The sequence below is a fragment of the Cibotium barometz genome, chromosome 35 (assembly GCF_041138505.1).
Source record: "Cibotium barometz isolate CiBa-2024 chromosome 35, ASM4113850v1, whole genome shotgun sequence".
Taxonomy (NCBI): Eukaryota; Viridiplantae; Streptophyta; class Polypodiopsida; order Cyatheales; family Cibotiaceae; genus Cibotium; species Cibotium barometz.
This window is the reverse complement of record NC_141080.1, coordinates 43,372,519-43,400,298: the sequence shown is the minus strand read 5'-3', so window position 1 is coordinate 43,400,298 and position 27,780 is coordinate 43,372,519. Positions and strand designations below refer to the sequence as shown.

At 46.8% G+C, this 27,780-nt stretch overlaps 2 protein-coding genes across 3 annotated transcripts in view; one reads left to right on the top strand and one right to left on the bottom strand.

The window, feature by feature from the left end:
• The window catches only part of LOC147618471 (epoxide hydrolase 1-like), an 85,618-nt gene that overhangs the window by 14,938 nt on the left and 42,900 nt on the right, over positions 1 to 27,780 (top strand). The gene's annotated exons all lie outside the window — the stretch shown is intronic.
• On the bottom strand, positions 9,721 to 10,982 carry LOC147618472 (uncharacterized). Its single transcript, XM_086775053.1, has 3 exons — positions 10,894 to 10,982; positions 10,489 to 10,810; positions 9,721 to 10,366 (listed from the first exon to the last, which is right to left on the bottom strand). Exons 1-3 carry the CDS (start codon positions 10,980 to 10,982, stop codon positions 9,905 to 9,907), a joined length of 873 nt encoding a protein of 290 aa, XP_086631179.1. The 3' UTR covers positions 9,721 to 9,904.

The following is a 27,780-nucleotide window of genomic DNA, read 5'->3' as shown; positions in this document are numbered from 1 at the left end:
AGGGTGTGCACCATTACAAACGACTCCTAGTCGTGTGCAATACAATATCTTACCATTGCGGAGCTTCCTGCTTTTATAGGCAACAAGGTGCCCTACTGTTGCAGTACTATCTCGAGGCCTCCTCCGGTTGTGTCATAGAAAACTGTGAAGGGTTCATCCATGTCATGTGCATGCACATGGACATGCTAATCCTAGGCTAATCCCTGATTTGCAAACAGATAAAACATTAGGCTTTGGAGCAGTAGCAATTGTTACAGCCTTGAGGAGGGCTAAAAGGTGGGCCAGAATACTGTCGGCAGATTTATGAGGTCTTGTACTTCCTGTTGGCAGCTTATATATTTATGAGTGTCCATGGAACTGGCTGATAGCAGGTCGGCAAGAGCCTATAAAAGGCCTCTCTTTGCTCATTGTTAAACATCTCACTCCCTTATGGAGTACGGTCATAGTGTAGGCTTTTGTTATCCTTTTTGCGAAGCCCAAAGGCCACAGGAGATGTACCATTGTTGTACTATATGAATATACTGAAATTACAGCACTTCTCTTTCTCTATCCTTTGTCTATGTTGATTATTCTTGCATCAAGAGTTGCTATGGAGTGATTAGGGCTGAAAGAAGACTACCTAGAGCTTCCACATGTTACAGTGGTATCAGAGAATCAGGCTTAGCTATGCTAAGTGCTGTTGGTGTCCTAGAAGAAGTGCACAGGTCCAAGGAGAGAAACGCAGCATGCATCAAGAGTCAAGACCCCCAGAAGCTGGTTGGTGTCAGGCAAACCCAAGTGCAAGGTTTCATGAGAGTTGGTAGCAAGTTGGGGCTGCCTAGAAAGCTTTTATGGATCATTCCAAGGGATGAAGTTCATCCAAGGGGTGGAGCCAAGGTTGCCAAGATCAGTTTCAAGAAGAAGGATTCATGTTTGTGTTTAGGGACAGTGCAAGAAGGCAAAGGGACAAAGTGGAACAGATGCACATATCTCTACCTCAAATTGGAGTGGATTCAAAGACCTAATGCAAGGTTTTCAGCGAAAAGGTTGCCAAGAAGGGAAGGATGATACGTTTGGGAGACCATATGTGGAGATAGGAGATGATGATAGTCATCCAGGGTCAGAAGTTGGAATCCCATCATCAAGTATAGTAGAAAGTTATGTCATGTGCATGCACATGGACATACTAATCCCAAGCTAATCCCTGATTTGCAACCGATAAAACATTAGGCTTTGGAGCAGTAGCAGTTATCACAGGCTTGAGGAGGGCTAAAAGGCGGATGAGAATCATGTCAGCAGATTTATGAGGTCTTGTACTTCCTGTCAACAGCTTATATATTTATAAGTGTCCATGGAACTAGCCGACAGTAGGTCGGCCTGTTGATTATTCCCCGAAGAGCCTGTAAAAGCCTGTCTTTGCTCATTGTTAGACATTTCACTCCCCTATGGAGTAGGGTCATAGTGTAGGCTTTTGTTATTCTTTTTGGCAAGGCCAAAGGTCACAGAAGATGTACCTTTTTTGTACAATATGAATATATTGAATTTACAGCACTTCCCTCTCTCTATCCTCTATCTATGTTGATTGTTCTTGCATCAAGAGTTCCTATGCAGTGCTTAGGGCTGAAAAAAGACTACTTAGAGCTTGCCTGTGCCCACCTGCTTGTTGTCCAGAGGGAAAAACACAGGATCGTAACATACCCCCCTCTTGAAATATAGCAAGCATCCTCAATTGCACTCAATAACATAGTAAGCATCAAAAAGATTCCCCATATGACCAAAGCAATGCCCTTCCAGTGCATCTGGGTGATGAAACAATCATCCTGAATAATAAGGCCAAACTGTCACGTCAAAGTGACAAACAACTCTTGCTTGTTTCTTCAGAACCTGCAGCAAAAGTCTAAAACCAAGTGGAAACACGTAACCTGTGTTAGCCAAAAACAAAACCATGCATCATTCTACATATGACAAACATATGCATGACACATATATGCATCCGCAAACAATATGCTTCTCAAGATGCTCTACCTACTCCAATATAACAGTCTCAGGGTTATTCACAAGCCTTACACCCATGTATATTCCACAGGACCCACGATTGATGGTACAACATGAGCATATGAAAGCACTCAATGCATCTAAACTATACATCCACGAAGTACTTCCCACATATGTCCGTCTTGATGCTTTACCCACTCTGCACATGGCCATCCCATAGGAGCCACACTCAGTGATACATCCATGAACATATTAAAGTACTTGATGTATCATACCAACATACATGCATCTCATCCTGACACATCCAGAGTATTATTCAGTGTATTCTCAAGGGTACCAAGATCCAATGGCACCATAATACCTCGGAAAGTGTATAAATACGTGCACAGATAGAGTTCAATCCATATATGAACCAAACCAACTCTAGGAGTGCTCGCAAGACTTATGCCCTTCATAGAGTCTCCAAGTGTTAAGCTCAACCAAACCCCACTTTACCATCTTATGTGACTAGTACACAATATCATAGAAGTCCCATAAGCAGATGTACTGACAGCCTCAGTACCTCGGGTGAATACAAAGATGTCACCAAGCGACTCCTAGATGAAAAACTGAGCCTATCTGTAACAAGGGAGCGGAGGTGCTACCCCCCTCTTGAGCATCAGGCAATGCTCCAAACCCATGCTTTGCTGAACCTGAATGAACCGTCGCAAGAGTTGGCTCCAACTCAAAAGCATCAAGATAAAGCTGCAATATCCGAGGTGAATTTGCTAAGTCACCCTCCTCCATCCACTTCGCATCCATCGGTGAATAGTTCTTTAAACTTCACAAGATAGCGACGGGAAACTTTACCTTGTACCTTTCTTTCCTTGTGTGCCAGTATCTGCTCGGGAATAAGAACCTCATCAAGTTCCTCTGCTTCTGTCTGAGCCTCATCTGATACATCCACCGGCACCCAAAACCTGATTGCACTCCATCCAAATGGTAAGCACAAGTTCCAATGAAGCATAGTAGATCACCACTGCTAAACATAGAAAGAAGCTGCCTTCCAAACCCATGAAGCCTCCGTGAAGATACCACTGGTGACAAAGTGTCAAAAGACATAACCTTCAACCCATCTCTTGCACCATAACACTTCAACTGCTTCTTGTTCCTAGCTGACTACTACATGTCCTTGGTGTCTTTTCTCCTGAGCTTCATCCTTAGCTTTTGCTCTTCACCTCTAATAGGCAAAGACTCATAATCTTGCACTGTCTCCTGTACTTCCTTTTCACTGTCCGATGTTGAAGCTTTTGATGTGACAACCACGGGCTCGCCTACTTGAGAAAGTCAATGATATCCCGGCGATGGAACCATGAAACCGGCCTTCAGAAATCTGACGGGCAGTGGAACAAACACTTGCACACAAAACACTTCATCACCCATGGGAACCTAAAAAAGAAAAACAAATAGGGGAGCTAGAATGCTCCTGCAAATAGTACAAGGACACCGATTGGCCCCAAAACGTAGTGGCGCCCCTTGCGGTATTTCTTTATTTGAACAAATATGAGTACAAAGTACAACTTGTTGAATCCTTTACCAATAGGATCTCTTTTAGCTTTTCACCCAGGACTTTCCCAATAAAAACTCTCGCTTAGTACAGCAAAGCATTCTATAGAGAAGGCACACTTGTACGACACCTTCCTGCTAGAAAAGGTCTTTCCCATCTCTACCATGGATCCCACAACCCTTTCCCAAACAGCAGTAGTGTTGAACCAAACCACGTGTCCTTCCTATAGTCACAGCTTGCATGTAACCTCGAGAAAAACTAGAACCTGTTCACATGAATCCAAAGACATGCTTTCCACACGAAACCAAAGACCTGTATCTGATAAACCATAGACCTGTATCCCATAACCATAGGCATGTTTCCTCGATACCAAAGTCTTGCTTTTTCTCGAAAGACCAATGTCCTGTTTCCATGACGGATAAACCCACATATGCACCATCCAATCACAGTTCCAAAAACCCATAGACCCCAGGCAAGTGTTAGTTAGGCGGACAGCCAGTTGGGCAGCCAGGTGGATGCCAGGTGTGGGAAGGCGGTGCAGAGGATGGGCACACAACAGTGAATTTGTCCATGTACTGGTGGTCGATAAGCAGGTTACTTGTATGTGACAGCCAGGCGGGCTGTTTTCTGCAGCATGGAGCAAACTGCATCACTGAGGCATCTCCGCAGCCAAACCGGACAAGCTTAGACCAGCATGATGGAAGCGTTGCCCACCTGGCTGGTCGCTGGTTGCTGGCAGCCCGTGCACTCAACACGTTTGGTGGCCTTTCGCTGGCAGCAACCCTCCTGGCTGTAGCCACGTGCATAGCCCGCCTGTCAACGCCTAGCAGCAGCAGCAGCAGCTGCACCACTCGGCGGCGGCAGCAGCCGGCAGCGGCAACAACACTTGGCGGTGGCAGTAGCAGTAGCAACAGCAGCAGCACCTAAAGCTCTTGCGCAGCTGCCCTGCCTGAAGCCTATGCACATAGCAGCCCTGCACACGGCGACCTGCTCAGTAACCAAAGATGCGCCTGCCGTCTCACCATGCGCCACGCCACGGCGACCATCCCTGCTTTCAAATCCGCCACCCTTCGAGTTATAAGGAGGTGATGTGCTTTCTCTCAAAAACGCCAAAAGCAAGGATAAAAAACGCATGCTTTTCAAAATAATAATATAATACTTTAAATTATCAAAGGTTTAAAAACCTTATAACTTCTAAAAATCCTTTTTGTCCCCTTTCACACTTGGGCTGGCCACACTTATGAGTTTTCCTTTTCATATCCAACTGATGCCTGTCCACACTGTCCATGCCCGTGCCGACCTGCTTGTTGTCCAGAGGGAAAAACACAGGGTCGTAACATGTTACAATCCAAATCCGATAAATGGAGAATGGAAATAGATAACTTAAGAACTTTGAGCTTCTCAAAACAGGCGTTCTAAACTATGGTCCAACAAAATACCTGATTCTCCTATGTTGCATCTATTAGAGGATTGGTCTCTCGGGCATAGTACTCCTAATACTTGAGGACAATCATGATTGGCCACACATTGGCCAAAATCTATGGATGGGTGCTAGAGGCGGAGCTTAGTTCATTTGCTGAGAGACAAGGATGTAGAGCCTCAGGACAAGCAGGCTTTCGGAGGAGCTACTCTACCCTTGACCAAGAGGACGGAGCACTACATCAGAGGATTTACTGCTGCTCTGTGGATTTCCGCAAAGCTTTTGATACAGTACCTTGAGCTCACCTCCTACACCGTCTGAAGGAGATAGGAGTCCCATCTCACATGGTTTGGATCATCATCGCCCTCTATGAGTCCGTCACCAGACGAGCGAGAGCCCCACAAGGTACACTGCATGAGATTTCCAGCACTATTGCAGTGAAACAAGGCTGCCCTCTATCACCCACTCTTTTTGGCCTCTACATTGATGAGATCTCGAGCTTCATTGACGGATTAGGTAGTGCGGGTCCCACATTGGCAGGCATATTGATCCCCCGACTACTTTACGTAGATGACATCCTCCTCCTAGATTCAGCCGAGGGGCTTCAGAGATAGTTGGATGCCTTACAAGACTTGATTCAGCCGAGGGGCTTTAGAGACAGTTGGATGCCTTACAGGACTTATGCACTCAATGGGACCTCTCTCTTAACCTTAGTAAAACCAAGGTAATGGTCTTCAAATACATCTTGCCCCTTCACATCTCGTTTGAGCTTCACATACAGAGGGGATCCTGTGGAGATTGTGTCATCCTACGTCTACCTTGGTGTCACTTTCAGTGGCCCACAGTTCACCATGCTTTGCGTAGCACATGCCAGAGTGACACGGGGATATGCAGCCTTGAGCTTACTTGAGCGGCAGTGCTTACATGCACATTTCCAAGAGCCCAAGACGAAGGGTTGGCTTTTTGACACCTTGGTCACACTAGCCTTGATGTATGGAGCAGCCTTCTGGGGGCTTGATTTATCCGATGAGGATTGGCAGCAAGTTGAGGGGCCCACATGGTGTTCTCCTGCATGATCCGCAGCAAACCTTCAATCCCACACCAGATTATCTAGGCAGAGTTTGTTGTAGCCCTGATGGTAGTGGATGCAGTCACGTACCTAGTCACATGGATCCTCACAAGTACCCGAGGCTTGCCCTGGAGTCCTTGAGACAGCTAGCATTCAAGGGCCACCCTGGAGTTTGGTATGCCTTAGTTTCCCCTTGATTCTTAGTATATGGGCTCCGCATGGACTGCCTCCCACCCCTTCAGTACAGTTTGGACTCTCTTTTCTCTAGCTGTCTCATGAGGACACCAACCGGGTTATCCAGTTAGATCTTCTTAGCCTTTACACCACTTCACATGGATCACACCTTTCGAGCTCCCAACGAAGCACTTCTATAGAGATCACTTCCTCACGCTCATTGAGGATGGATTCATCCAGCAGCCAGGCTACATGAGTGTTCACATGTCCCATGCCATGTGGGTTGCAACTGGCCAGATACGGGTTTCATCCCATCGTCTCGCAGAGTGGAGATAGGTAGAGCTGAACGTGTCTTCAAAGCTAGGGAGCTCCTACGGAGACCTAGGGAGGAGAGGATCTGCCGATTATCACACAGAGATGTTGAGACAAAGAAGAGTATACTATGAGATCCGTGGGAGGTTTCAGTGTTTGTATTGTGTGAGGGATTTGGTCCACTCTCCACCATCATTGACTTCTTGGACCAGTGTTGCCTAGGGCTCTTCTTGCTTGAACTCCGTAGACACAGGGACATTTCTTTGAGAGAGCTTCGCCCCCAGCCACCCCGGTCCCTCCCACGGGCTATCATCGAGTATGCCAAAGGCAGATGGTCACCGACTATACTGTTGCTTTGTGGACTTCCGTAAAGCTTTTGATAGAGTGCCTCAAGCCTGTCTCCTACAGTGCATATAGCATCTTGGGGTCCTGTTTGACATGATCTTGGCTATCGTCACCTTATATGAGTCAGTTATTGGCAGGGTGAGATGCCTCGGAGGACTATTTGAGGAGGTCTCTAGCACCATCGGAGTGAAACAAGATTGCCTATTATCTCTGACCCTCTTTGGACTTTACATAGATGAGATCTCAGACTTCATTGATAGAACCGAAGGGGGAGGAGATTTTCTAGGAGGTATTCTTGTTTCCATCCTTTTATATGCTTAGGATATTGTGCTCATTGTAGGTTCTGAGGAGGGGCTACAAGAAGCACATGGATACTTTACAGGTTTTTTGCACGCAGAAGGGCTTAGGGGCTGTCAGTCAATCTTGGGAAAAGCAAGGTTATGGTATTGCACACCTCCTACCCAGCTGTAAGCCGTACAGAGATCACTTACATGGGTAGCAAGGTTGAGATGGTGCACTGATATGTCTATCTCGGAGCTACCTTCACTAGTCCATGCTTCTCTATGAGTCGGGCTGTAGAGGATAGACTCACTAGAGGATATGAAGCTCGAGCCTTACCAAAGAGGCAATGTTTCTAGGCTCGTTTTCAGGAGCCGAGGACGAAGGGTTGGCTTTTTGACACCCTAGTCACCCTGGCACTTATGTATGGAGCTCCTTTTTGGGCTTTAGATTTGTCTCCTGCAGGTTGGCAGCGCATAGTGTGTCGTGAGATCATGATGCTATCATGGATGATACGCATCATGCCATCTCTTCCCCACTAGATCATCCAGGCAGAGTTAGTTGCAGCTCCTATGTTGATGGAGGCCCTGTTCCAGACAATCACTTATATACAAAGGGTGACGGAGATGGTTCCACTTTGACTCCCCCGACTTGCACGATAGTCATCACATTAGATATCGGCCGGAGGAGAGTATGGCATAGTACTCACTTGGTTTCAGGCACATGGATTACAAACGTCCTTTACAACTTCAGGGCCTTGCTTTTTGGCCCTAGAGCTACTTTTTGAAAAAGCGGCTTTTAGCTTTTTGATCTAGCTCGATGTCCTCTTTCCCATGGTGCTCTCAACTTTTGGTCAACATAGTTTGACTTTTTTGCTTGTTCTTGCTTTTTTTGACCAAGAATGGTGCTTTGCCGAATGTCAGCTTTAGGAACCCGGTTCCCATGTATCCATCAACTTGTCCATGTGTCCGGGCATGAGTTCCATCATGAAAAAAGAGCTCGGAGGACCAAATAGTTATAGGTTCCATGCACCGGAATTGTTGCTATGATAACGAATGCCGAGCCACATGGTCCCATCTGAAGCATGATGTACGGATTGGGCAAACCATGAAGCCCCAAGCGCAATGGATTTCTCAACCCCTCACCCAACACAAGAAACGGGAGTCCTACGCTCGGAAAGCGGATGAGTTATATTGACTCTTCTGAGGGCCGAATTGCAAGGGGGCCTAGAGAAAACTCCGAGAACATCACCCCATCTCACCTATCACCTGCGCGGACACATGGCATGCTTATGCATGCTCCCTGTATCATATCCCCCATCAGCCACCTCTATCCCCACCACTAGATCCCTGCTCCACCTTCTTCACAAAGGGAATGGGCTTGAGAAGCCCATTCGTAGACTGTAATGGGCGAGCCTGGGATCACAAGGTGCTCACTGCCGAGTACATCCCACATGCGGATGATACCGTGGTGCCCCTACTAGCCTACATGTTCAATGGAGCCATTTGTCAAGGATTTCCACCCTCTTGGTCCACTAACACCATCAGCCCCATGCTCAAAGCCAGAGATCCACTTGATCCTAATAGTTAAAGGATGATCATGATTGGCCACACATTGGCCAGACTCTATGGATGGGTGCTAGAGGTGGAGCTCAATTCGTTTGCAGAGAGAGAGATGTAGAGCCTCAAGACATGCAGGCTTTCGGAGGAGCTACTCTACTCTTGACCACAGCTTCACCATCCGTGCCATCATCGAGGAGGGTAGGGAATGACATTAGAGGATTTATTCTTGCTTTGCGGACTTCCGTAAAGCTTTTGATACTGTACGCCGAACTTGCTCCTACACCGCCTACAGGAGATAGGAGTCCCATCTGATATGGTTTGGAGCATCATTGCCCTCTATGAGTCGATCATCGGACAAGTGAAAGCTCCAGGAGGTACATCGTAGGAGATTTCCATCACTACTGGAATTTGGGGTGAAACATGGCTGCCCTCTATCATCCACTCTTATTGGCCTCTACATGATGAGATCTCGAGCTTCATTGATGGATTAGGCGGGGTTGGTCCCACACTGGCAGGCATATTGATCCCCCAATACTTTATGGAGAGGACATCGTCCTCCTTTCAGATTTAGCTGAGGGCTTAGAGACAATTGGATGCCGTACAGGAGTTTTGTACTCAGGGGGACCTCTCTGTTAACTTTGGTAAAATCAAGGTAATGGTGTTCAATACCTCCCATCCCTTCACATCCAAATTTAGTTTTTTAATAGAGGGGTTCCTCTGGAGATTGTCTCATCCTATATCTACCTTGGTGTCACTTTGAATGGCCCACGCTTCACCATGCTTCTGGCAGCACATGCTAGAGTGACACGCGGATATGCAGCCTTGAGCTTAGTTGAGCGCATAGTTGCCAGGCGTTTCAGAAACGGCAGGTATGAAACGGGTTTCATACGTTTTGAAACGTTTCATAAAAGGTAAGAAACGGGTAAAAAAAGGTTTCATACAAAACAGAAAAAACATGTATATTTTTCACTTGAAATATACAAAAGAAAAAACTATTGACATAACTTATAAGAGACCACATTGAATTCATTTCAATAAAAACAAAATACATGTAAGATATGATGATATCACAAATCACGTGGGTGATCACTGATGACTAAACAAAAATCAAAAGCATCACCACGTGGGTGATGATTCATGACTCAAAATCCAAGATCAAAATAAATAACATGTCCAAAGTTCAAACTAAATAACATGTCCAAATAAAATGATACTGGCAGCTGCTAGCTACTATCTGCATCCTCATGCTCATCCTCATCTGCATCTTCTGCCTCTGCAGCCTCACTCTCAAGGTCACTGCCGGTAGCCGAGTCCTCAAAGGCCTCATCCTCTAGAGGTGCAGGTGCACCACTAGTACTAGCCTCTCGAGAAGATCGTGTAGTGCGAGCCGGAGCCATGATCTCCTCATAGAGCATAGAATAGATGTCTCTCTCCTCCTGAGGAATGTCGGGAATCTCCTTGCACTTCATGATATCAATCTTATCTGGATTCACTTGGCGAGGCTCAATGGGATGACCCTTTTGTTCTAGCAATCGGAGATTGCAATGACAAAAGACAAGCCTCTCCAATTGTGCTGAGGACAGTCTATTTCTCTTTTTCGTGTGAAAAAGAGCCCATGTACTCCAGTTTCTCTCACAAGGCCCTGAACTGCAATCCTGGGAGAGAACTCTCAGTGCAATCCGTCTCTACATTGCACAAAAAAGAATGTTAAGTTAGAGTCAAAAAGAGAGTAGCATTACAATGTAGATTTTGAAAGAATAGGACTCACGAGACAAAGATACAAGATTCAAGAATCAAGAAACCTTACCAAGTTGGGTGTCCCAATACCGTATTTCTCCCACCAAGACACTGGCTCCAACTGTGTCTCCCTGAGCAATGCAGTAGCTCGCCCAAACATATGGCTACCGTTGTGGTAAATGAGAAGCTCATCCTCGAGCTTTCTCATCAGCTGTATATCACCTCCCACTCCCACCAACTTGGTAATGTACTCGATCCATCCTGACTCCAGCTCCTCATTGAGGTATTGCTCCTCATTCCTCCAAAGGGGATGCAAAATGTGAGCAACAGCATGGATTGGCCTATGAAACCAATCCCAACGCCGATTCCAGATCTCCTTAATATCTTGAACTCTGCATGTAACATGTGACACACATAAGAGATCAAGATTTATAAAATAACTCAAAGACTAAAGTTAAAGCCCAAGGGTGAGCACCTGTCACGCGACAAGGTAGTGAAATCATTGAGAGCTTCACCAACTCTGTCCATGAACTCATAAAGCAGCCCAATGGTACTTCCCTCCATGTCTGTGAGCCGAAGGACACTATACATGGGCTGAAGTGCCTTCACAAGTCCCTCTGCATCCTGCCACCAAGTATCTCTCATGACCATACGAGAGAATGCTATAGACTTGGGCTCATCCTTGTCCTCCCATGCTGTCCATTCACGACACACAACAGTGCGTAATAAGCCATGTCGCACTCTCACTAGTCTCTCCACCACAATAAACATATATGCAAACCGAGTTTTGGAGGGCTTTAGAAGCTCAAGATCACTATTGGCCCTGTACATGCTCAAAACCTTTGGCCTCTTTGTGACAAAGTTCACCATGGTAGATGCAGCTGAAAATACATGGCTCACCCAATCAAGCTTTCCCACATCCTCAATCATCAAGTCAAGGCTGTGTGCTGCACAAGGTGTCCACACAATCTTGGGGAACTCCTCCTCTAACATCCTGCCCATGGATACACAATTGGACCCATTGTCCGTGATCACCTGCACAATGTTATCAGGCCCAATTTCATTGATTGCCTGGCGCATGTGGGACATAATGAACTCCCCTGTAACCACTATCCCTGGCACCGATGCATCTATGGCACGAATGAACATTGTGCCTTTGCAGGAGGACACAAGAATGTTGTACACATTGCCTTCTTCCATCGAGGAGTCCTGACAATGTGGAAGGATAATCCACATTGAATAAACAACTTCATCAACTCCCTCGTTGCCTCTTTCATGGCAGCCTTTTGCATCCCTGCCTGTACATGTCCTTTCTTGAACACTGGAAGACTAGTTCTTTTGGCTCGAGGTGCCGAGCTAGAACCACCTGCAACACCACCTGCAACCTCACCACTGGTATCTTCCTCTCTGATACTGCGAGTCCTATCGGAGACACTTTGACGTGCTTCAGGCTCTCCCAGATTGGGGATATCCTCAAGGGGGATACCTAGCTGCATGGCCTTCCAAGCCTTGAGGCTATCATAGATTTCTTGTGGCACATGCTTACATGGCCCAATGCCGAAACCCTTTGTTTGTGAGAAATGTGCCTTCAACCTGGTGACACTGCCATGGTGCTTATCAGCACAAAAGTTGCATTTCCACTTTCCTGAGCCCGAGCCACCATATCTAGACTCGAAGGTGACATTGTTCCAAAGAGAATCACCTGTTCGACGCATCCTACAAGACGAGGATAAATGCAGATTGTTGGCCCTGCAAGTGCGACACATAACATAAACTAATCTCAATAGAGCAAGGGTGGACCGTGGAAGATATGCCATAAATATTGATGGAAGAGAAAAAAGTGTGCTGTTTTGTGAGTTGTGCAGAGAAAACCAACTTAAAGCAAAACAGGACATTACCCCTTTGGAAGACCTCCACAAGGCCCAAGGACACCAAGGAGCAGGGGGTCGACAGAAGCGATGGAAGGACAAGAAGGATGGCACGCAGATCGGCGAACTCACATGCGGCGGCCATTGGGAAGCGTGATAATATGCGCCGTACGAGTCCAGGAAAGAAAACGTTTTTTAAGGTTTTTAAAAACTGCATGATGTATGAAACGCGTTTCATACTGTATGAAACGTTTCGAGACGTTTCGTACGTTTCAAAAGTGTATGAAACGCGTTTCTATGCAACACTGGTTGAGCGGCAGTGCTTCTAGGCACATTTCTCAGAGCCCAAGACCAAGGGTTGGCTTTTGGCACTGTGGTCACACCAGCCTTGATGTATGGAGCAGCCTTTTGGGGGCTTGATTTATCCAATGAGGATTGGCAGCAACTTGAGAGGCCCCAGGTCATGATGTTCTTTGGTACGATCTGCAGCAAACCATCCGTCCCACAATAGAATATCCAGGTAGAGTTTGTTGCAGCCCGGATGCCAGTGGATGCACTCTTCCAGACAGTCACATACCTCCATCGCATCAGTCACATGGATCCCCTCAGTTACCCGAGGCTTGCCTTGAAGTCCTCGAGACAGCTAGCACTTGAGGGCCACTCGGAGTATGGTATGCCTTAGTTTCCACTTGGTTCTTAGTATATGGGCTCCGCATGGACCGTCTCCCACCCATTCAGTGTTGGGGTAAAGGCATAATGCCCACCCTTATAGTGTGTACAAGCCCATAAGTTATAGTACATAGTACACTTAGTACTTTTAATGTACTAAGTGCACTATGTGTACTAGTGCAATATACATGTGTGATAGGGGAGTCACACACTCATGCCTCATGAGTTGACTTATCCCCACAACTCTCTCTCTCTCCCCCTTGTTGTTTCTCTGTGTATGTCTCTCACATGAACATAACCTAACCCTAATTCCTTCACCCACACAACTGGTATCAGAGCCAATCTGCAGCTCTCTGCATGTGCAGTTGGCGCCGGATCATCATGTGCACTATTCTTCCAACACGATGGTGGGCGTGGAGCTGGTGAAGCGGGAGACTAGGCAATCGTAGGCCTTTGTCCATACTCAGGCGTAGCCAGGCGCCTACTCGTCTACAGCAATCTTGTATTAGAGCGAGTAAGATACGCAGGCGCTAGGCTAACACAGCTTGAGCGAGTAAGATACGCAGGCGCTAGGCGACGTAGCACTACACAGCGAGTGGCGCTAGGCTTGAGCGAAGGCAAACACAAGCGAATTGGCTGGCGGGCGTTGAATTATTAGCGAAGGCAGGCAAACTCGACACAGCGCTGGCCCTTCAGCGTGAGCAGCGAGCGGATACACAGGCGACACCATTGCCCGTCAACAGCAGGCGCTTGTAAGTCTGGCCGAGAACACCTGTTGCGGTACACGAGCAGCCCTGCAGAGTCATTTTCAGCACACAGTAGCTGTATTTTCAGCACACGCAGAGAAGCAGGCAGGTCTCAGCAGCATTAAAGTGAACATCAAAGCATTCAACATCAGCAAGTTTCGCCCCCCTCACCTGCACAGAACAGAAGCAGCAATCATCAACCCCTTTTTCTGCAACAACAAAACCCGCCTGCAAATCAGAGAAAAAATCAGAAATCAAGGTATTTGCCTCAAATTTTTTTTTGGGATTTGCAATTGAGCAGGTGCAATCATTAATTGAGCAGGTACAGGTGCCCAATTGCTCAATTTTTGAGCAAAATTGGCAAAATTGGGTGACATTGGTCACAATCAGGATCAATTTGCAGGAAATTGGTCACAATCAGGATCAATTTGCAGGAAATTGAATGTCGAAATTTGGGGCTTTTGATGTAATTGTGCAATTAAGCACTCATACATGCTGTATGATGTGAAAAATCGCACATTTGGGCAAAATTGCAGCAAATTGCAGTGCAAATCAAGGGGCTTTTGTGCCGATTGGATTGATTTGCATGCAGGCAATCGCATTTGATGCTGTGGATAATGTGTTGATGCCTTACAAGCACTCAATGTGCCTGTAAATCAAGGGGCTTTCATGTATTTGATGTATATGTGGCCAGGGGGAAGCATCGTGAACACTCTGAATGCCTTCATGTGCGTCAATGTACCATGTATGATCAGAAATTGATCTGTAAATCAAGGGGCTTTTCAAGTTCGTATGCTTGTTGAGCTTGGCAAAGCAGCAGGCAAGACATTTATGCCTTGAATCCTCAGAAATCAGCTTGCAGTCAAGGGGCTTTTGCCCAATTTCTGTTCGGAACTGTTGTATGCAGTGTTCGGGACTGTAAAAGTCTGATTTTCACTCATTTGGACAGCCAGGAGAGCATTTATTGCTATTGTACCTGCTGGTACAGATTTGGCACAGCTTTGTGCATGTTTTGGCATGGCTGTACACTGTTTTGAGTGACCAAAAGGTTCAATTTCAGCTGCTGTACTTGCCGGTACAGGTTTGGTACATTACAGGTGAGCACTTAGTACTGCTGTACAGTACTTTGGAAGGGCAATAGAGCACATTTAAGGTGCTGTCCAAAATCTGCAGCAACCAGATTTTGCTGATTTCATCACATAAAGTGGGAGAAAAGTTGCATTCTTGCTTCCGCAGTGGGAGATAAAGTTTGGGAGAACAATTGTGAGCACTTTGTGTGCTTTTGGTGCAGTGTTTGCACATTTTTGCAGGGAGTCAGGCATTGACAGGTTGCATTTTGCTATGGCAACCACAGGTGAGAGCTCTTCATTGCTTCACATCAAGAAGCTTGAAGGCTCGCATAACTATGATATTTGGCAAACCCAGTGCTACAATGTGTTGCTCCAGAAAAAGCAGCACAAGCCTATCAAAGAAAGGGGTGTAATGCCCGTTTCTCTTATTGCTGAAGAGTGGGAAGATATGGATGAGCTGGCAAGATCTACTATCATGTTGTCTGTGTCAGACTCATTACTTTTCAGCATTTGTGAAGAGAAGACAGCTTGGGGAATGTGGCAGAGATTGCAGGACTTGTATGCCCAACAAAGGGCCTCAAGCAAAGTGTATTGGTTGAAGAAACTCATAGGTCTTCAGATGAAGGAAGGGGCGTCTATGACAGCCCATCTAAATGAGTTTAATGGTATTGTCAGCCAGGTCATTAATCAAAAGTTGGCAATGGACGATGAGTTCAAAGCCACTTTTCTGTTATGCACTTTGCCAGAGAGTTGGGACACATTCAGGACAGCCACTAGCAATTCGCATGCTATGCTGTCATATGCAGATGTTGAGGGTGCTCTTCTTCAAGAAGAGATGAACAGGAAAAACAACTCTGTTGGAAAGTCCAATGCAATGAATGCACGTGGGAGATCCCAGCAAAGGGGGAAAAGCCAAGAAAGGGGAAGGAGCAAGTCTCGCTCCAAAAAGGATTTGGAATGCCATTATTGTGGCAAGAAGGGACACATTAAAAAGCAATGCTACAAATGGAAAAATGATCAAAAAGAAAAGGGAAAAGGCAAAGACAAAGAGAAAGATGAAGCCAAAGATGTAAAGCTCACTGGTTGTTGCCAGAGGCTCTAAGGTGGACACTCTTTACTTTATGCATGCAGGTGTTTGTCACCATGCTAATGTAAATGCAACCGAGCTGCCGGAAATCTCTATGTGGCATAGCCGGTTGGGACACATGAGTGTCAAGGGAATGGAGCAATTGTCTCGTTTGGGTTACTTGCCTTCTCTAAAGTTTTCAAGTTTTCAGTTTTGTGAGCATTGTATATATGGTAGGCAACTACAGTGCCCCCACAAGAAAGCGCTTGTGCATACAGATGTATGTGAGATGCCTCAGCTTTCTTTGGGAGGGGCAAAATACTTTGTGTCTTTTATTGATGATGCCACACGCAAGGTGTGGGTTTATCCTCTTCGTTTTAAGAGTGATACATTCTCAGTGTTTCATAAGTTTGTTGCTCTTGTTGAGAATCAAATTGGCAAAACACTGAAGGCTTTGCGTTCCGACAATGGTGGAGAGTATATGTCCAAACAGTTTCAGGACTTTTGTGATGCTAAAGGCATCAAGAGGGAGCTCTCTACTCCTTATGATCCTCCACAAAACGGGACAGCAGAGAGGATGAACAGGACCATTCAGGAGAAGGTCCGTTCTATGTTGTCACATGCTGCATTACCTCATGGTTTTTGGGCTGAAGCTGTTATGACAGCCGTTCACCTTATAAACAGGTCACCTAACACGAGGCTTGGTGGGAAAGTGCCAGAGGATTTATGGACAGGGAAGCCTCCGTCATACAAGCACTTGAGAGTGTTTGGTTGCGTTGCGTACGTGCACATACGCAGGGAAATACGCACCAAACTTGATCCTAAGTCTCACAAATGCATATTCCTAGGATATGGTGACAGAGGTGAAATGGGGTATAGACTTTGGGATCCCGTGAATAGAAAGATCATACGCAGCAATGATGTCATTTTTGATGAAACATGCATGTATAAGGAGCCTGCAAGGCAACAGGAGCCTGGCAGAGTCATCTTTGATGATGATGGACATCATGGACAACAACAAAGGGCTGTAAATCAGCCATTACAGCATCTAAATCAGCCATTACAGCAGGAAAACTAGCCCTTAAATGGTGCTGAAAATGGTCCAAATGGACAGCCAGATATGGCAGAAGATATCCCTATGGATATACCACAGTTAGAGGAGATACCGGGCATGATATTTCAGCCTTATGGCATGGAATAGGAGCCACCAATGGGTGATATACAGGCTGGACAGCAACCTGCAAATGATGGTCATTGGGTACGGATGTCCACTAGACCCTCCAGAGCCCCTGACAGGTTTGTTCCAGGGGTTGACTACTTGATGCTCACTGACTGTGGGGAGCCCTCATGTTATAAGGAGGCTTTACAGAGGGCAGACAAGGCTCTTTGGGAGCGTGCCATGAAGTCAGAGATGGATTCTCTGCACAAAAATGGAACTTGGAAGTTGGTGCATTTGCCTGCAGGCAAGAAGGTTTTGCCTTGCAAGTGGGTATACAGGCTCAAAGTTACACATGATGCAAAGCCAAGATACAAAGCCAGGTTAGTGGCTAAGGGCTTCAAGCAAGAATATGGTGTGGACTTTGATGAGATCTTCTCTCCAGTGGTCAAAATGACCACACTTAGAGCTGTGTTGGCTTTGGTTGCGCATGATGATCTGGACTTGATTCAGATGGATGTGAAGACTGCTTTTCTTCACGGTGATCTCCATGAGGAGATATATATGCAACAGCCAGAGGGTTATGCAGTAAGTGGAAAGGAGAAGCTTGTATGCAAGCTGAAAAAGAGTCTTTATGGGCTCAAACAGGCACCAAGAGAATGGTATCATAAATTTGATACATTCATGAAATCACAAAAATTCAGGAGAAGTGACATAGATCACTGCTTATACACCAAGAAAGCTTTGGATGGCAGTCTATTGATCCTCATCTTGTATGTTGATGATATGTTGATTGCCGGGAAATCTCGTAAGGAGATGGATACCTTGAAGCAGAGGCTGCATCAAACCTTTGATATGAAGGATTTGGGTGATGCAAATCACATCTTGGGTATGCGGATACTTCGGGACAGAAATCAGCATGTGTTGTATTTGTCTCAGAAGGAATACATTGGCAAAGTCTTGCAGAGGTTCAATATGGACGGGGGGAAGAAGACTAGTACTCCTTTGCCTCCATATGTGAAACTCAGTGCTATGGACAGCCCACAGTCGGATAGAGACAAGGCTGATATGGCCAAGATTCCGTATGCTTCAGCATGTGGCAGTCTCATGTATGCCATGGTTGCTACTAGGCCGGACATTGCATTTGCAGTGGGAGTGGTTTCTAGATACATGGCCAACCCTGGCAAGAAGCATTGGGAAGCAGTGAAAGGTGTCATGAAATACCTGAAGGGCACACAGGATATGTGCATTTGCTTTGGCAAACAAGATGCATTAGTGCATGGTTACACGGATTCGGATTATGCCTGTCATCCAGATAACCGGAAGTCTACTACCGGTTATGTGTTTACATTCACAGGAGGTGCTGTGTCATGGATATCCAGGATGCAGAAGTGCACAGCCTTATCTACTACAGAGGCCGAGTATATTGCAGCCACAGAGGCTTGCAAGGAGGCATTATGGCTATCTCGGTTAGTGGTTGATTTGGGTTATACAGGGGATATTCCATTGTTGCATTGTGACAGTCAGAGTGCCATCCAATTGGCAAAGAACCCTGTTTTTCATGCAAAGACGAAGCATGTGGATGTGAAGTATCACTTCATCAGAGAGGTGATAGAGAACAAGCAAATTCAGCTTGTTAAGATTCATACGGATGACAACCCGGCTGATCTGTTGACAAAGAGTTTGCCTCCGGAGCGTTTTGCTCATTGCGGACAATTGATGGGCATTGGATGAGGCCAGTTTCAGCCTTGATATGGCCTTGTATATTATCATGTACATGCTGATTTTTTCTTTTCCTTTACTTAAGGGCACTTTGCCTTTAAGTGGGAGGTTGTTGGGGTAAAGGCATAATGCCCACCCTTATAGTGTGTACAAGCCCATAAGTTATAGTACATAGTACACTTAGTACTTTTAATGTACTAAGTGCACTATGTGTACTAGTGCAATATACATGTGTGATAGGGGAGTCACACACTCATGCCTCATGAGTTGACTTATCCCCACAACTCTCTCTTTCTCTCCCTTGTTGTTTCTCTGTGTATGTCTCTCACATGAACATAACCTAACCCTAATTCCTTCTCCCACACATTCAGTACATTTTGGACTCCCCTTTTCTGCAGCTCTCTCATGACACCAACCGGGTTATCGAGTTAGATCATCTCAGCCTCTACACCCACTACACATGGATCACACCTTTGAAGCTCCCAATGAAGATGCACTTCTACAGAGATCACTTCTTGCACTTCTATAGAGATCACTTCCTCACGCTCACTAAGGATGGATTCATCGAGTAGCCGGGTTACCCGAGTGTTCACATGTCCCATGCCATGCAGATTGCGATTGGCCACATACAAGTTTCATTCCACCCCCTCAGAGTGGAGACAGGTAGAGCTGAGCGCATCTTTAGAGCTGGGGAGCTCATATAGAGACCCAGGGAGGAGAGGATATGCCGATTATGCCACACAGGTTGAGATAGAAGAGCATTACATATGTCGCAGCCCAGTATACTATGAGATTTGTGGGAGGTCTCATTGTCTGTTTCGTGAGGGATTTGGTCCACTCTCGAGGATTATTCATGGACTTCCCAAGCCAACATGGCCTAGCGCTCTTTCTTCTTGAGCTCCGTAGACATAGGGACACTTTTTTGAGAGAGCTTCAATCCCAGAGACCCTGACCCATCCCTCGCCAGCCAACCATCACTAGCTTATTCTGGACCGAGGAGGTGGACACCCATACAGTGGGTCTCGTGGACCCACCGCGGGCTCCTCTGGACCCACCTCGCCCGAGAGGAGTTACCTTGGACCGCGCCTCTACATTCCATTGTGCCGGACACCCTCATCACCCCAGACGTTGGCGACGATCCCCTCATGAGCTCCAGATCCAGGACATGCTCCACCACCATCGAGCTACCTTTCCACGTGACGTAGCCGAGGGAGACCTCTTTGCTATACTCATTAGCCCCATGCTTGATATTTTGGAGAGTGGTATACCATCTATTGGGGGTTGATGCTCCTCTCATGTTCCATGTTCCTGGTATTTCATGATGAGATTCCATGGACACTTTTGTATCACCCCAGTGAAATAGCTTTGTTTTGTTTCTATTTTATTTTCTGTTCCACGATTAGATATGCCATGGACATTATTGTCTCACTTTGGTCTCAGAGGCCCATTGGGTCTTCAGTAGATGCTCAATACATCTTTTTCTCTTTCTTTCTTCTCTCTCTTGTGGAGGACATCGATATAGTGGATCTTGTGGACCCACCTCGGTGGAGAGGGGTTACCTCGGACCGGGCCTCCGCACTCTAGTGTGCCCGATGCCCCCGGCCGTCGGCCACGATCTCCTCGTCATCTCTAGATCCAGGACATGCTCCACTGCCATCAAGCCATCTTTCCACGTGCCATAGCTGAGGGAGACCTATAGGCCATACTCATTAGCCCCATGCTTCAGGTAGTCCATGATTCTAGTACCTCTTGAGTGAGAGACAGAGGTGAGGGCGTCAGAGGAGGGCTATCAGGACATCCTATTATAGATAACAAGACCATGTGTAGCTCCAACCACATCTTCCGCCACTTCTTTCACTCTTACTTGCACATGTAACGCGCGGAAGCTCTGGGTAGTCTTCTTTCAGCCCTAAACACTCTTGGAAACCTTCTGATGCAAAAACGCACCATCTGATGCAAAAACGCAGGTAGAGAGAGAGTAGAGAGAGAGAGTGAGAAGTGCTGGAAATTCAGTATATACTATGGTACAAAAAGGTACATATCTTGCAGGCCTTGGCTGCCTTCATAAAAAGGTGGTAAATCACCAAAACCTGTCCCCTATGGGACCTCTAGTGATCCCAACCCCTAGTGGGTTTGAATGAATAGAATGATGGGCACTTGGGCTATTTATAGCCCCTTGATATTCATGGGGAATTGGCCGACTGCTGGTCGGCCAGTCATATATGTTGCTGCTACGAAGCATTTTTCAGCTCCCTTCAGAGGATGTAAGCATTTTCAGCTCCCATACGCCTCCCTTTTTACTTCAGCCGACTGGTTATACTGCTTGCTCATGATGCGCCTGATGCTGCCCATGTCCTCTGATTCAGCCGACTGGTTCTGTGAGCAGCCGACAGCATCCCTTTGGTTCTTCTCTAAGCCTTGCTTCAGTCTACACTGCAAAGGTGCTCTGTGCTCTGTGCTCCATCATCCTGGTTCTTCTACTGGGTTCATACTCTTTATCTGGTTTCCTTTTCTGGATCTAGCCCTGAGAATGTCCATGGCATCTATGATGCACATGACATCCCCCTCTGCTAAACTTGATGACGGGAATCCAACCTGCTCTTGGATGACTGTCATCATCCCAATCCTGTCCCGAAGTCCCTCTGTCATCATCCATTCCTGGCAACCCTTTTTCTCTGAAAATCCGGTCTGTTCTCCAAACCACTCTGTCTCTGATGAAGATCTATGCATCTGGTTCCTCTAGTCCACCATCCATTCATGCCCTGACTCTGAACACCGTCTTGGTCTTCATTCCTAGAACTGAGTCTGGCACTCTCACATCACCCTTGGAGGATCAACCTCCCTTGGGACCGTTACCTGAGAACCTATCTGGCTCACGGAACTGCCATCCCCATCTGGCACTGTGGAACACCACCAACAAACCTCCTGGGAGTTCTTCCCGCTTCTGTGTTCCCGCCTTGGGCTTCGAATCCGTGTACTTTCCTGTACCTTGGACCTGTACACCATCATCTGGGACTGAATCAGTGTTTAGCTTTGCTGAGCCTGATGCTCTGATACCAATGTAACGCGCGGAAGCTCTGGGTAGTCTTCTTTCAGCCCTAAACACTCTTGGAAACCTTCTGATGCAAAAACGCACCATCTGATGCAAAAACGCAGGTAGAGAGAGAGTAGAGAGAGAGTGAGAAGTGCTGGAAATTCAGTATATACTATGGTACAAAAAGGTACATATCTTGCAGCCCTTGGCTGCCTTCATAAAAAGTTGTAAATCACCAAAACCTGTCCCCTATGGGACCTCTAGTGATCCCAACCCCTAGTGGGTTTGAATGAATAGAATGATGGGCACTTTCATGGGGAACTGGCCGACTGCTGGTCGGCCAGTCATATATTCGTAAATCCCTTTTTACTTCAGCCGACTGGTTATACTGCTTGCTCATGATGCGCCTGATGCTGCCCATGTCCTCTGATTCAGCCGACTGGTTCTGTGAGCAGCCGACAGCATCCCTTTGGTTCTTCTCTAAGCCTTGCTTCAGTCTACACTGCAAAGGTGCTCTGTGCTCTGTACTCCATCATCCTGGTTCTTCTACTGGGTTCATACTCTTTATCTGGTTACCTTTTCTGGATCTAGCCCTGAGAATGTCCATGGCATCTATGATGCACATGACAGCACACCACCCATACCTCTGCCACCACCCCCCACCTCACACTACACCTAGGTCCATTTTGATCACGAGCTTGACCTTGTTTAGTCCAACCACATCTTACTGCCAAGTCCAAGATGTGGAACCTACTATGCCCCTACCCACCCTCACATCACAACTCACCACCATACTCCACACACCGCCACACGCTCCCATCTCAAGCATGAGGCATGGATTGGGCAAATCACAAAGCGCCAAGCGCAAAGGACTTCTCAACGCCTCACCCAATGCAAGAAATGGGAGTTCTCCTCCACACCTATCACTTGCCCGGACACATGGCATTCTTATGCATGCTCCCTCTATCATATCGCCCATCAGCCACCTCTATCCCCGCCACTAGATCCTTGCCGCACCACCACCACCTTCTTCACAAAGGGCATGGTCCTCAATCCCATTCGTAGACTACGTAATGGGCGAGGCTGGGATCACAAGGGGCTCACTGCTGAGTACATACCACATGTGGATGATACCATGGTGCCCCTACTAGCCCCTCTTGGTCCGCTAACACCATTACCCCCATTCTCAAAGCTGGAGATTCCTAATAGTTATAGGATGATCATGATTGGCGACAGTTTGGCGAGACTCTATGGATGGTTGCTAGAGGTGGAGCTCGATTCATTTGCAGAGAGACAGAGATGTAGAGCCTCAGGACATGCAGGCTTTTGGAGGAGCTACTCTATCCTTGACCACATCTTCACCATCCGTGCCATGATCCATCATCGAGGAGGGTAGGGCATGACACCAGAGGGTTTATTGTTGCTTTGCGGATTTCCGTAGAGCTTTTGATACTGTACCCTGAGCTTGCTCCTACACCACTTACAGGAGATAGGAGTCCCATTTGACATGGTTTGGAGCATCATCACCCTCTATGAGTTCGTCATCGGATGAGTGAGAGCTCCAGGAGGTACATCGCAGGAGATTTCCATCACTATTGGAATTTGGGGTAAAACAGGGCTGCCCTCTATCACCCACTTTTATTGGCCTCTACATTGATGAGATCTCGAGTTTTATTGATGGATTAGGCAGGGTTGGTTCCACACTGGCAGGCATATTGATCCCCCTAATACTTTATGCATATGACATCGGCCTCCTTTTAGATTTAGCCAAGGTCTTCGGAGACAATTGGATGCCGTACAGGACATCTGCACTCAGCGGGGCCTCTGTGTTAAATTTGGTAATTTGGTAAAACCAAGTCCCTTCACATCCAGATTTAGTTTCTTAACAGAGGGGATCCTCTGGAGATTGTCTCATACTATGTCTACCTTGGTGTCACTTTTGAATGGCCCACGCTTCACCATGCTTTTGGCAGCACATGCTAGAGTGACACGGGGATATGCAGCCTTGAGCTTACTTGAGCGGCAGTGCTTCCAGGCACATTTCTCGGAGCCCAAGATGAAGGGTTGGACTTTTAGCACTGTGGTCACACCAACCTTGATGTATGGAGCAGCCTTCTGGGGGCTTGATTTATCCGATGAGGATTGATAGCAAGTTGAGAGGCCCCAGGTCATGATGTTCTTTGGTACGATCTGCAGCAAACCATCCGTCCCACAAAGATTATCCAGGGAGAGTTTGTTGCAGCCCAGATGCCAATGGATGCACTCTTCCAGACAATCACATACCTCCATTGCATCAAGCACATGGATCCCCTTAGATACTCGAGGCTTGCCTTGGAGTCCTCGAGACAGCTAGCACTTGAGGGCCACTCTGGAGTATAGTATGCCTTAGTTTCCACTTGGTTCTTAGTATATGGGCTCCGCATGGACCGCCTCCCACCCCTTCAATACATTTTGGACTCCCATCTTCTGCAGCTCTCTCATGACACCAACCGGGTTATCCAATTAGATCTCAGCATCTACACCCACCGCACATGGATCACACCTTTGAAGCTCCCAATGAAGATGCACTTATACAGAGATCACTTCCTCACGCTCAGTGAGGATGGATTCATCGAGCAACCAAGCTACGTGAGTGTTCACACGTCTCATGCCATGCAGATTGCGATTGGCCAAATACAAGTTTCATCTCACCTCCTTAGAGTGGACAAGTAGAGCTGAGCCAAGGAGCTCATATAGAGACCCTGGGAGGAGAGGGTCTGCCGATTATGCCACACAGGTTGAGATAGAGGAGCATTACATATGTCGCAGCCCAGTATACTATGAGATTTGCGGGAGGTTTCACTGTCTGTTTCGTGAGGGATTTGGTCCACTACACCCAAGTCCAATTACGTCTTACCGCCAAGTCCAGGATGTGGAACATACTATGCCCCTACCCACCCTCACATCACAACTCACCACCATACTCCATACTCCGCCACACGCTCCCATCTCAAGCATGAGGCACAGATTGGGCAAATCACGAAGCGCCGAGCGCAAAGGATGTCTGAACACCTCATCCAACACAAGAAATGGGAGTTCCACGCTCGAAAAGAGGAGTGATATTGACTTTTCTTAAGGCCAAATTGCAAAGAGGCTTGGAGGAAACTCCGAGAACATCGCTCCTCAACACCTATCACCTGCCTGAACACATGGCACTTCTATGCATGCTCCCTCCGTCATATCCCCCATCCCCCATCTGCCACCTCTACCCCCCCCGACTAGATCCGTGCCCCACCACCTCCACCTTCTTCACAAATGTTGGGGTAAAGGCGTTATGCCCACCCTTATAGTGTGTACAAGCCCATAAGTTATAGTACATAGTACACTTAGTACTTTTAATGTACTAAGTGCACTATGTGTACTAGTGCAATATACATGTGTGATAGGGGAGTCACACACTCATGCCTCATGAGTTGACTTATCCCCACAACTCTCTCTCTCTCTCTCTCTCTCTCCCTTGCTTCTCTGTGTATGTCTCCCACATGACCTAACCCTAATTCTCCCCATCAACTGGTATCAGAGCCTAGAAGGCGGTGCTATTCATCTCTTCCTTTGCTCGAATATGGTTTCTTGCATTGATGGCTTTTACAGTCATCCAGTCTAGTAACGCAGGAAGGAGGCGAACATTGAAGGTCGACGGCTAGCTACGTGCAGCGCTGGATCTGAAGTGAGCGAAGAAGCGTTGGGTAGCTGGCTGCTAAGCGTGAGCAACGCGTATAGCTCTACACGGCGAAGGCAGCATAGCGAACCACAAGGCTTTGAGCGTGGAGCGAACACAGGCGCAGGGAAGAGTCAACGTGCAGCCAGACGTCCAATTCAGTCGGACAGGTAAGCCACTAGGCGTATATGCGAAGGCAGCAATCAGGCGACCCGTAGCGTGGCTGAGGCAGCGAGGAGGCTAGCGCTGGGCGTACATACGCTAAGCGAAAGCAGCGTACCAGGCGGAAACACAGGCGACGTGAAGTTTACACACCTTGTGACTTTACGCCTGCAGCAGCCAGGCGGAACAAGCCTTCAGCGCTGGAGGTCCACACGCAAGGGGAAATTCAGAAACTGCTGCTGGCGCTTCGTGGAAGGTGCAAGTTCTACATCTTGTGCACCTTGTGCCTGCGACTGCCCTCTTGAGGTCTTCCGTGCTGCTGTCCACAGAGCTCTGCAGCGTTTGGATCAGCCTGAGCGTGTAGCAACATCAGCAAGAAGCCTCCCTCCCTTTTCTGCAACAGCATCAAATTTTCTGCAGTAGCATCACCACCCCCCTTTCCTGCAACAAAAAATCAGAAAATTACAAGGTATTTCCCTCAAATTTTTTTTTGGGACTTGCAATTGAGCAGGTGCAATCATTAATTGAGCAGATACAGGCGCCGAATTGCTCAATTTTTGAGCAAAATTGGCAAAATTGGGTGACATTGGTCACAATCAGGATCAATTTGCAGGAAATTGGTCACAATCAGGATCAATTTGCAGGAAATTGGATGTTGAAATTTGGGGCTTTTGATGTAATTGTGCAATTAAGCACTCATACATGCTGTATGATGTGAAAAATCGCACATTTGGGCAAAATTGCAGCAAATTGCAGCAAATTGCAGTGCAAATCAAGGGGCTTTTGTGCCGATTGGATTGATTTGCATGCAGGCAATCGCATTTGATGCTGTGGATAATGTGTTGATGCCTTACAAGCACTCAATGTGCCTGTAAATCAAGGGGCTTTCATGTATTTGATGTATATGTGGCCAGGGGGAAGCATCGTGAACACTCTGGATGCCTTCATGTGCGTCAATGTACCATGTATGATCAGAAATTGATCTGTAAATCAAGGGGCTTTTCAAGTTCGTATGCTTGTTGAGCTTGGCAAAGCAGCAGGCAAGACATTTATGCCTTGAATCCTCAGAAATCAGCTTGCAGTCAAGGGGCTTTTGCCCAATTTCTGTTCGGAACTGTTGTATGCAGTGTTCGGGACTGTAAAAGTCTGATTTTCACTCATTTGGACAGCCAGGAGAGCATTTATTGCTATTGTACCTGCTGGTACAGATTTGGCACAGCTTTGTGCATGTTTTGGCATGGCTGTACACTGTTTTGAGTGACCAAAAGGTTCAATTTCAGCTGCTGTACTTGCCGGTACAGGTTTGGTACATTACAGGTGAGCACTTAGTACTGCTGTACAGTACTTTGGAAGGGCAATAGAGCACATTTAAGGTGCTGTCCAAAATCTGCAGCAACCAGATTTTGCTGATTTCATCACATAAAGTGGGAGAAAAGTTGCATTCTTGCTTCCGCAGTGGGAGATAAAGTTTGGGAGAACAATTGTGAGCACTTTGTGTGCTTTTGGTGCAGTGTTTGCACATTTTTGCAGGGAGTCAGGCATTGACAGGTTGCATTTTGCTATGGCAACCACAGGTGAGAGCTCTTCATTGCTTCACATCAAGAAGCTTGAAGGCTCGCATAACTATGATATTTGGCAAACCCAGTGCTACAATGTGTTGCTCCAGAAAAAGCAGCACAAGCCTATCAAAGAAAGGGGTGTAATGCCCGCTTCTCTTATTGCTGAAGAGTGGGAAGATATGGATGAGCTGGCAAGATCTACTATCATGTTGTCTGTGTCAGACTCATTACTTTTCAGCATTTGTGAAGAGAAGACAGCTTGGGGAATGTGGCAGAGATTGCAGGACTTGTATGCCCAACAAAGGGCCTCAAGCAAAGTGTATTGGTTGAAGAAACTCATAGGTCTTCAGATGAAGGAAGGGGCGTCTATGACAGCCCATCTAAATGAGTTTAATGGTATTGTCAGCCAGGTCATTAATCAAAAGTTGGCAATGGACGATGAGTTCAAAGCCACTTTTCTGTTATGCACTTTGCCAGAGAGTTGGGACACATTCAGGACAGCCACTAGCAATTCGCATGCTATGCTGTCATATGCAAATGTTGAGGGTGCTCTTCTTCAAGAAGAGATGAACAGGAAAAACAACTCTGTTGGAAAGTCCAATGCAATGAATGC